Here is an 11,449-nt window from a genome sequence, read left to right as displayed (position 1 = left end):
ACGCTAGTTTTTTACTCCATTTTTTGACTTTCAGCTTGCGTATCTCCGTAATGAACAAACTTAGAGCTTTGAAAATTTGGATTTTTCTTAGTTAGAATGTTTACTTTCGAGAAAAAAATACCAAAAAATATTTGGAGAAGGTCACTTTTTTGAAACTTGGCCACCCAATGTACCATAGTGGACCGTTTAGTAGGCTGGGAATGGACATATTTCTCCTAGTTCTCAACAACCCAAGTCAAACTCAGCTTTCATTCATAACATTTATTATTTTAATAGTAAATTTAGTTACAAGATGATTATGATACAGAGTACAAAGATTTCGTCTAATTTAGCTAAGTTTTCCGATAGATAATAACACAAGAAGAATGCTCTATAGTTACAGTTTTATGCAGTTTTTGTTTGTTTTGTTTGTTTAGGAATCACGTGCTCTACATCTGCCGGATGCTCTTGAGGGACTTTTCAATGTTCCGGTACGTGCGCGTCGGAATCACGTCCAGTAATACTTTGTTGTAGCTCGGATGGTCCGACATCTGCTTGAACATGCTCTTGGTGTAGTTGCGCGTCTCGAGCGAACCTTCGAGAAGGAGTTGAGCTCCGGTGAGCACCAGCTTGTCGCGCGATTCCTTCGGCAGTGCGAAAACCTTCTCGGCTCCCATCTGGTGCACGATTTTGTCCAGCATTTTGGCGGCCGTCGTGCGGACCACGGCGTTCTGATGGGTCGCCCCCTTGAAGGATATGATGTGGATCACCTTTGCGTTCGAGAGGTTCTCGCACATCGATTCCAGCGCCTGGGTGGCGTCGGCCCGCAGGAACTTGTTGGTGTCGGCGGTTCGGTGCAGCAGATGGGTGGCAATGTCCTCCGCTTCGCCTTCGATGCAGCGTCGATGGGTGGAGAAGAACTCGGCGGAGGCTTGGCAGGCAGCGCGGGCGACCTGCGAGCGCAGATTGCGGACCTGGCGCGCGAGGGCGACCGAGAGGAGATGGATTTGGGAGTCGATCACTTCCGGGTGGTGGCGGATTAGACGGACGAAAATTTGGAGTCCGGTGACGTTCTGCTCCCAGTTGGGACTCTCCAGGTGGATGATGCAGTTGGCGAGGGCGTCTTTGGGCTTTTCAAACTTTCGTAGGTTCTTTTGGAATATGACTTCGTTACCTTTGGACTTGCCCTTGGTTGATCCTCCGACGGGGGTTGTTTCTTTGGCCGGGGCAACCTTGCTGCTCTTGCGGACTAGGAACGGTTTTTTGAGGATTTTCTTGGGAGGTGCTGGCTGGGCGGGCTCTTCTTCGTCGTCTAGTTGCTGCAGGTTTCCTAGACTGGCCGATTGCACTCTGCTTTTGGGTGGTGGAGATGCTTCCGGTTCCTCCGGTTGATGGTAGCTGGTGTTGGACAGTTCTTCGGTTGAATAGGATTGCTGGAGCGGGGCAGGACTGGGCGTGGGATAACGCTTCGGTGTTGTAGTCCGCTTTGGAGGTTCTATCACCTCTTCAATGTCCTCGTCATCGTAGTCCGACTCGTACTGCACCTGGTTGGAACTGATGACGTCTTCGCTACGCACCGGAGTCGACTCTCGCTCGTACCACGCCTCGTTGTCGGTCCTACTCTTCGCCGATCGTGCCGACTTGATGGACACGTTGTCTCCACCGCCGGCAGCACTCTGCTGCTTCAGCGAGGTATTACTGTGCGAGATGGCACTAGTCCGAGAGAGGCGTCCGTCGTTCTTCAATATCCCAGAGCCAATCGACTTGTGTGAGGTAACGGATTGTGGCCGCGAGGACATTATCGAGCCGGGGGTCGTGGGCGGGTACGGGTCGCTTCCCTTGCCACCGAAATTAAACGTACTGTTCGAGATGATTCGGGTCGAGGTCGAGTCATTGCTGGACTTTTCATCGTTCTCACTATCGTACTGCTCGTCGCGATGAATAATGTAGCTTTCCTGATTGATTCCTGCCCCCGCCGCCGTCGGCACGCCACCCTCGCCCAGAAACCGCGGCCGATGAGGTGTCTCGATTGTGCTATTCGCGCCAAAGAAGCGTCCGCCGCCGTTACTAGTGCCATTGTTTTGGCTGTTGCCGTAGCTTTTGCCCGGTGATAAATGGGGACGCTGATCCAGATCTTGCTTATTCTGCACATGCGTGCTCACTTGTTGTTTTGCTGGGTTGTTGTTGCCGTTGCTGAAATGAAAGAAATAATAATTGAAACTTTAAAATTCACATCCCAAACAAGTACCACCCTAGTCTGAAAACTATTTCAAGCAGTCCAACACAGACTTCGTCCATAATTAACTAGTGTGAACACTGACTCCTGAGTGGCGTGTGGCGCATGGTGTCAGGTTCACCTCTTGCGGAGGTGAAAATGTGGAACGTCTCCTATTCAGGCCATCGTGGTGAGGGCGCGGGGTATTTTAATTTCTCTTTTTTTGCATTTATATTTTGAAACTCAGCAGCTGACCTTGCCGCCACACTCCAGGCTCTTATCAGCCCACCAGAAATACAAGGATCGATAAGCTAAGGCATGTGTAACGAACAAACGGAAGAACAACAACCAACCAACGGTCGTCGTCATCAGGCCAGCATGTTCCGGTCGGTGGTGGTGGTGGCGACCTTCAGCTGTCGGAATTATTTAGGCATTCTCAACTTGTTAGACGCTCTCTCTCTCTCTAGGTGATTGTGTTGTTATTTGCGCGGGTGATGATTATTTTGTAGCAGTTTGTTGCTTCAAAAATAGTCACACGACTTGATTTGCGGTTGACCGTGGAATATGAGCTGTTCAATAGAATTAATTATTCAACGACCTGTTTTGAACCTGTCAATATCATGGAAAAACATGGTAATTTATATGGAAGGATGTTGAGTTTGATTGAAAGTTAGACGTGACAGTTTGATCCCTTCAATTATTAAAACTGATAAATAATCTTAATCGTTTTATTATTTACATTCTAATATATAGTCCAAACTCGATAATACGTTTATTTTTATTTTCTATTTTTATGATTCTGTTTATGTTTAATTCGAGTTTAGTGATTTCATATTACTCAAATTTTGATGATTGGTTAATGCTTAATACTCGGTCGTCGCCATCTTGAATTATATATTCCAGTATCGAACCTGGACTCTTTACAACAAAAGACACATGATTTTGTTTAAAATTTTATCATTAAATCCTTTATTAAAATCTTTAAATACGTCGATTGTGTATTTTCATTTTCAAAAATTGATGTTTTTAGGATCTTTATATTATTTGATGTTAATTTATCGCTTGCGTGTTCTAGCGTGTTGCTCGTACTGACTCAGAGCAAGGGTGAGATGCAGGTGTGAGGGCAGTGCGTGTTCGTCGGGAACCTGGTGCATAATTGCGAATTTGTCGTTCAATTTGTTATGTTCAAATAAGCCAGGCTGCGTAATTGTTTTCTCCATACATTTCTCGATACAAATTAGGAAACTGTCCACACGGAGAAAAAAGAGTTCCTAAAATCGTGAACACCCGTTCATGAAATTGGGAACCATGAACAAAGTGTTCAAATTTCATGGTACGTTTTTGAAAATCGTACCAAGGCATTTGAACACTTTGTTCGTGGTTCCCAATTTCATGAACGGGTGTTCACGATTTTGCGAACTCTTTTTTCTCCGTGCATACAAACATTCTAGGAACATATTTGAAAATTGGTATCTCGATTTGGATTTCAATTATGATTTTTTTTAAAGAAAACTAAAAAAAAAGTTTACGCTGAAAATACCAAACTTTTTTACCAAAAATTGATGTTGACTAACCTTACAACCTCTCTGTCTTTTTTTTAAATTTTGCCCTTAATTTTAAATTAACGATATCTTAGAAACTGTTGATTCTATTTCCAATGTCGAAAAAAGAAAAAAATTATAACATTTTCTGATCCTTTTGAATACCACATAACAGGTAACGAAAAATGAAGCTAATTGCAATTAAACACAAAATCTTTTTTTTATGTGTAATTTTACCCTAGAAACCCTTAAAACCTTTAAAATTGTTATCACCGAGATTTTCACTTTCTTTTACTGTGTAACTAAATTAATAGTCTTTTCTCTGGTCAAATTTGACTGAATTTATACAAGAAGTTTTAAAAAGTAGATTTTATCAGTGCTGAAAAAATATTTTTTTCAACGATTTTAATACAACATTTTCTTAATGAAACGTTTGCTCCCCTTTCTAGAACAATTTATTTTTAATTTTTTTATAAATTAGGTAAAAAAAATATTTTTTAAATTTGCTATACATACTTTAAAAAATTTAAAAATTCATCAACCTATTGGTTTTTTTTTTAAACTTACTGATGTTGAACAAAAATTCAGAATTTTTGTAATCGTTGAATTGTGTTTTCTCGAACGACGAACCTAGTCTAATTGAAGTAAATAGCATTTTTTGTCCATGTCGTAAAAGAAATTCTAGTGTGTTTGACAGGTTAAAAATTAACTAATAATTATTTTTTTCTATTTTTTGGTGCTTTTTATTGGTAGATTCTAGAGCGTCCAATTTCCCGTTCCGGGAATTCCCGAAAAATATATATAAACCATTTCCCGGGAAATTTGTAAATTTCCCGAGAATTCCCGAAATTCAAGCAGAAGTATAAATTTTCCTTACTTTCTGGTCCCATTTTTTTGAAAATTTGCAAAAAAGTAAAGAGAGAACCTAACTTGATTTTGATTTTATTTTATTCTTGTCTAGAACACGTTATTTGCCATGGAAAACATGATTTCTGCATGATATTATTTGTTTTACTTTATGAGTCAATGTTGTTCTTAAACATATTCCCTCATAATGGTAAAAGAGACAAATTCAAAAGCATTTTTATGGTTGAGCAGCATGGCTTTGACTCACTGATTCAGAATTTGATTAAAAATTTATACTTTTCAAAAAAAAAAAATTGTTATTTTTTGATTTGATACAATTTGAAAGATTGCATGTATAAAATAAGAAAATTGTAATATTTTTATAAAGTTGTATGATTTTTACATCCACACTCATTTTGAACATTACAGTTGCTGTATTATACAATTTTGTTGCAAAATATAAATTAAAAGCACGATCAGAATAATTTTCAATAAATTTACGATTTGCCGGTAATTCCCGGGATTTCCCGGGAATTTTGTAACCCCGGGAAATTGGACGCTCTAATTACGTTATTTTCAATTGTGCTAAGTAATATATGCTCTTCCTATTAGACTTGTTATTGGTCTGTTGAATAATTGAAACATCCCAAAAGCATTTAGGTATAATTTAGAAGCTTTCAGATATTTCGTGTGCCGCATTTAAATGGAATATATGAAAAATATAAAATAAGTAAAAGACTTTGGGATGTTGTTTGTTTTCAACAATACTTGACTGAAACTAGAAAAACATGAGAACCAATGTTATTCGCATTAAAGAAGTGACCCAAAAAAAGACTGAACAAGAGAAAATTAACAATAGATATTCTAACCCAATTGCAACAATATCAAGAGTATTCGAAGCTCCCTACACTGCGCCTCCACCGGTTGATTCCAATTCCATGGAAAGAAAACCCATTAGCGCGCAATAATGTAACCTTTTGCAACTCATTATTCCCAGGAGGTTGACTGTGGTTCACACCACCGTCATTATTCAGTTTTCACCATCACCCGGGACTATCGATTCCACATTCCACGATTGCAAGCACAAAATTGTTGTAACCTTCCCCAAAGTCCGCGCGGCAAAGGGTCAACCCAAACATTCCACGTGTGCGGGCGGACCTTCACCCGCCGAACCGAAGGTTCTCCCCTTCGCGGTCCCTATTTTATGATAATAATTATAATTACTTTTCGTCTTCACTTTTGTCCAACTCCTCCGTCGTGGGTCCGCCGCTGCTGCTCGCCGACGATGCCCGGGATCGGTCGCTGTCGACGTTTCGGCCTTGCCCCTGAGGATGGCCGTTTTCGACTGCGACGCCGTCGCCGCCGCCTACTGCGTCGTCGAGTATCAGTTCGTCACGCCCGATAAAGTTCTTCATCGGGGTGTAGATGGTGCCACCGTCTAGGGGGACCACGTTGGTCACTCCGTCGTCGTCGTCATTGTCACCTTGGTCGGGGGTTCCTTTGTTTTGGTTTGATGATGACGACAACGGAGATTGGTTACGAGCATGGTTCCAGCAGCAACAGAACCGAACAAAGTTTGGTGGATTTCGAAACACTTTTTGAAACACATGTGTCCGGGCGCCGTTTTGGGAAGTTGAAGAAGCTCCGTTCGACATCGCAGTCGATTCCAGTTGCCCCTTCAAGTTGCCATTTTCCACCGCCGAGTGATTGTTATTATCGTTGCTGGTGCCATTTTGAACAACACCTTCATCTATCACAGCACAGCAAAGGCACCAGTTTGCACAGAATTGATTGTAATAGGGTACAACTTTAACAAACATTTTTTCCTCAAATCACTGAGCTTCACGTTCACGTCACTTCCGCAAAAATCTGAAGTCGTTTGTAATTGGCCCAAATTGGGAGACTTTCATTTTTCACTTGGGTCATTCGACGGTGGACGATGGCCTAGTTCTGACTGCTAGTGATTTCATTGCTTCGAGCACGTTCTACCTTCGCCGTTGGTCCTTCGAGGACTAAAACTGGATCGAAACTACGAGTCGTGAGTGCTGCTCCACTGGTCAACTAACCGACTACTGGACGTTACTATACACTCTCCTTCTCTGTGTGTAGACGAAAAGGCCACTGGCTTTTCCTTCCTTGCTTTTCGTTTTGTTGGTGTTCAGATGGATATTGCTTCACCCTCCCTTCATGACAGAGGGGTGTTTCACCCGTGTATTGGTTCGCGCTTGCCGCCTTCCAACACTATTGTATGTGTGTACCGCCGTACCATGTTGGGGGTGGTGAGGCAAGCATTTCTATAGGTATCTCATTGTTTTGTTTATAACAACGAAGCCCGAGACTGAAGCAAATCGAGGAAAGACCGCCTTGCTTGGTGTGGGTGGAAGCATCCTGGCTCCGACTTTATGGCATACCGTGCATTGAAGTTGATTTGTTCAGCCGAATTTTATGGCAAAACCTTAAACAATTGTTTAGATTTTTTTTAAAGTGTACTCAAACACAAAATAATTGTATGATACAGCCATAATTACATGCTTGCAGTCTGCAAAAGCGTGACACTAAAAAAAGGACGAGTTGACACGATTTCATTGCGAGCTAGCCACCAGATAACCATCTCCCAGGCTAGCATGCATTAGAACACGCTTATGAATGGATTCCCAGTGATTATGTGAGCTCATTATTTATCGTTTGTGTCTGGCCAGGGCAATACACAATTGTGTCACTTCAACAATTGGACTAGACTGACTGGGTTGGTCGGTCATGCTACTGTTACACTCATTAGTTCATTATGTTTGGGGAGCATATTGCATCAAGATCGATAGAAAAACATGCTTCTTGCATATCCAATTATGGGACATTCATAAGTGAAATGCTGTCTACGAAGAAAGGGTGGGAGTGATTTTCTCTTACCTCATGATTCGTACATATGTAGAAATAAAAGAATTTTATTCATGATTCAAATGGTACTGTCCACTTTTCCAACCTTTTATACAAATACAGTCGACCCTCTGGTTGTCGCTCTTCTCTATCTCAATATTTCTCCGCCAGTTGGCAATTTCTTCATTTCGAATTTTTATGGTGAAAATTTCTTAACGAAATCGGCCGATTTTGTGCATTTTTTTTGTATTTTTGAAAAAAAATGTCTTGTATTTTTGAAAAAAAGAAATGTTTTGAAAATTTGATGCCATGATTAACATTTCAAAAGGGTGTAAGGGTGAATTTTTGGCCGTATTGTGTAATTTCATAAAAAAATGACAAAAATAAATAAATGGGGATTTTGAGAAATTGTTTATTTTAGCAATTCTCTACCAAAACCGAAAACGGATATTATTTGTATTTTTTTATTTGGCTTAAACTTTGTGGGGGCCTTCCCTACGGTCAAATAAGCCATTTTGTGTCATTGGTTCACCCATACAAGGCTCCATATAATTTTGGCAGATGTCCTTACAAAAATGTTACGGGAATATTCGAAAATCTGTAACTTTTGAAGGAATTACTAAGTCTTCGGAAAAGTTGCAGGTATTGACAAAGAATATTCACGAAAAAAAAAAAAAACCGTTTCCGATTGTTTTTATTGACTTTTTTTTCCTAAAAACTCAATTTCCCAAAATTCGTATTTTTGGTTTTTGAGATTTTTTTATATGTGTTTTTGACCAAAACTTTTGACTCATAGAAAAGTATGTTCAAAATGTTGCCGCCAAGTTATATTTTTTTGAAAAAATAGTGATTTTTAGAAAAAAATAAAATTTCTTACAATTTTTTTACTTGGTTTTTTATGTAAATTTGAATTTGAAATCGGAAAATACCTTACAGACTTTTTGTTAAAGTGCCTCGTTTTCAAGATATAGCCACCGAAAGTTTGATTTCAGCGAAATATTTGTAGTTTTTAAAAATAGTGACCATGAGTGATTTTTTTTTAAGTTCAGAAAATTTGGTATACAATTGTCTTAGAGACAATAAAGATTGCACTTTGGTTGCTGAGATACAGCGGCTTAACCCTTTTCAGGCCTGAATTTTTTTGAAAATATTTTTTATTTAATGATGGATACTTATACGAAAATTATAGGCTAGTTTTGGAAATTCAGATTTTTGGGTTATATACAACTCATCAGGCCTGAAAGAATTAAAGAAAAAGAAACAGGAAACACTGAAAGAAAAATACACGTTACTTCCATGAGATTTTTCAATTTTTACTTTTAAAGTCAAATTTGAAGGTGATGTCACGATTTTTTTCGTTCAAAATTTTTGAGGAAATAGCATAAAATGTAACAAAAAGACTTACGAAAAATGCAGGATGGTATGTCTCTCCTAAAAAAATACAAAAATCATTTACTAAAACTGTTTTTTTGAAAAGTGGTCTAAACGTCAAAATTTTCAAAACCCGATAGTGGGAATCGATTCCTCAGACAATTTTAAATAAAATTATCCATATTGACCATTGTCCTATGTCCAATCCTTGTAAAGATACAGCGGTTTTAAAAATAAAAAAAGTTAAAATTAGGTTTTTTGATGGTTTTTTGCAATTTCTAAATGACAGATTTGATTTTTCAGTTTTGAAAATATTTTTACCGGAAAGCTCGTCCAATTTCCTATAAGTTTGCCTCAAACAGCATTTGAATTGGATGTATGGGCTTACAGATATGACCTTAATTACATTGCTCATAACTGAGAATAGTATATTTTTTTCAGTGTGGTAGAAACCTGGATAGTAAATAAGCTTACGTAAATATTAAAACGAGTCAAATTAAAAAGCTGTCAAAGGCAAACTTATAGGAAATTGGACGAGCTTTCCGGTAAAAATATTTTCGAGACTGAAAAATCAAGTCTGTCATTTAGAAATTGCAAGAAACTATCAAAAAACCTAATTTTTCAACATTTTTATTTTTAAAACCACTGTCTTTTCACAAGGATTGGACATAGGACAATGGTCAATATGGAGACTTTTATGTTAAATTGTCTGAGGAATCGATTCCCACTACCGGTTTTTTTTTAAAAAAAGGTTGACGTTTAGACCACTTTTCAAAAAAACAGTTTTAGTAAATGATTTTTGTATTTTTTTAGGAGAGACATACCATCCTGCATTTTTCGTGAGTCTTTTTGTAACATTTTAGGCTATTTCCTCAAAAATTTTGAACGAAAAAAAATCGTGACATCACCTTCAAATTTAACTTTTAAACTTAAAAATTGAAAAATCTCATGGAAGTGGCGTGTATTTTTTTTAGTGTATTTTTTCAGAAAACCCGTCCAATTTCCTACAAGTTTGTCTTTGATCACTTTTTGATAAGATGCAACGGCTTTGAGTTAAAGTTATTTTTAAATTACAAAATACAAAAAATATTTAAATTACTTACGCTCTTCTCAAATGTCATTTTTGAGTGCAACTGGCTTCATATACACAAAAATGGCTTATATAGGCCTAGGATAACATGTCTAAAAAGTTTCATTGAAATCGGAGAGGGTCGGGTACAAAAGTACCAGAAAAAATCCTGATTTGTGCTGGAATTACTCACAATTAAAATCCATATTCAGAATTCGGAAATATTTCTTTTTAAAAAATTCTGGGAAAGGAGAGTATCAACAATTACAAATGCTACAGAAATCATTTTTTTAGTTACGTACCCTGCTTTATCGATCGGTTCCTTTTCAATTCGCAATATACAACATTTTAATTTCGTAAACTATTTGAAAAGATATGTGGTCCAATTCCAATTGATTTAAATCCTCAAATTTTAACTTTAAAATTATTTTATTGCAACTGAGATCACCTTCTAAGCACTCAATATCCTATACAAAAATAAAAATAAGAAAAAAAAATCATACGAATAGTAGTGAAATAATAATCCAAACAGAACATCAAACATGAAACCCTTAAATTTTAAATGATTTTCCTAAAATGCCAACCATCAACCTTCGAACCTTTCCAAAATAGGGGTGTTAGAGAAGGTTAACAAACCAACCCTCCAAAAGCTCCACGACCTTGGGTCAAGTGCTACCGTAAGGAAGTACGTCAACAATTTTCAGGAGGGAAGATACGCACTGCGTGTTTAATACATTTTCAGTCATGCTGTTCAACTTTGCCTTCCCCAAAGGCGAGAATACGTGATTTATGGCATGTGTCGTTAGTCATCACTTTTTTCTGTCGGTTTCTGTTTGCACCTGTTCTAAGCTCCCTTCTTTCAGAGAAATAATTAACGTTGAAGAGGTGAAACACAAACACTCTCGAAATTTACTGTGGCGTCGTTGGCCACCCATAGTGCTATCTTCAAGGACGTCCGCGAGGACGTGAAATTAGAATGGCCTCATTTTGGGGTGAACCTTCCTAAAAAAACGAAACCGTCTACGATAGTGTTCGTAAAAAACCTCCTCCGTCCCAATGTTTAAAATTTTTAATCATGATGTTCAAATGGCAATCCTCCTTCACCATACTTTTATGGAACACTGTGCAGTAGATTTCAGAATACAGACATTATTTTGATAAAATATCACCTCAAACCATGAAGTGGTGAGTAAAGTTTTGCCACCAGGTGTAAATTCTAGCGATTAGACGAGGACGAGACTGACCGACGACGGACCTGACTGACAGTTTCAGTGTAGCGTGGGGTTGAGGGGTTGTTGGATTGCGTGTGTAAGGCGCAATGCCTTACTCTTCGGCCGGGGCTAAAGTTCAAACATGACCTGATAATTCCAGCACTGAAATGTGTCGTAATCAGTTATGATTGGGGTTACGCTTGAATGGAGCTATTAAGGGGAACGAAATTGGAGTTACTTGGTAAGGCTATCTTCTATAATTTACTGTTGGGAAGAAATGAAATAAATCATTCATGGATTATCTTGAAAAAGTACAAGCTTGAGCTTACAATTACAATGCAAT

General features: G+C 38.5%; 1 protein-coding gene across 1 annotated transcript in view; it reads right to left on the bottom strand.

Moving 5' to 3' along the window:
* Positions 1 to 248: 248 nt before the first annotated feature.
* LOC120417287 (uncharacterized) overlaps positions 249 to 11,449 on the bottom strand; it is a 36,585-nt gene continuing 25,384 nt past the window's right edge. Inside the window, exon 10 of the mRNA XM_039579237.2 lies at positions 249 to 2,172. Within this exon, the coding sequence (XP_039435171.1) occupies positions 429 to 2,172 (1,744 nt within the window). The 3' untranslated portion in view covers positions 249 to 428. The remainder of the gene's footprint in view (positions 2,173 to 11,449) is intronic.

Source organism: Culex pipiens, chromosome 2 (genome assembly GCF_016801865.2).
Source record: "Culex pipiens pallens isolate TS chromosome 2, TS_CPP_V2, whole genome shotgun sequence".
Taxonomy (NCBI): domain Eukaryota; kingdom Metazoa; phylum Arthropoda; class Insecta; order Diptera; family Culicidae; genus Culex; species Culex pipiens.
This window is presented reverse-complemented; position numbering and strand designations above follow the sequence as displayed.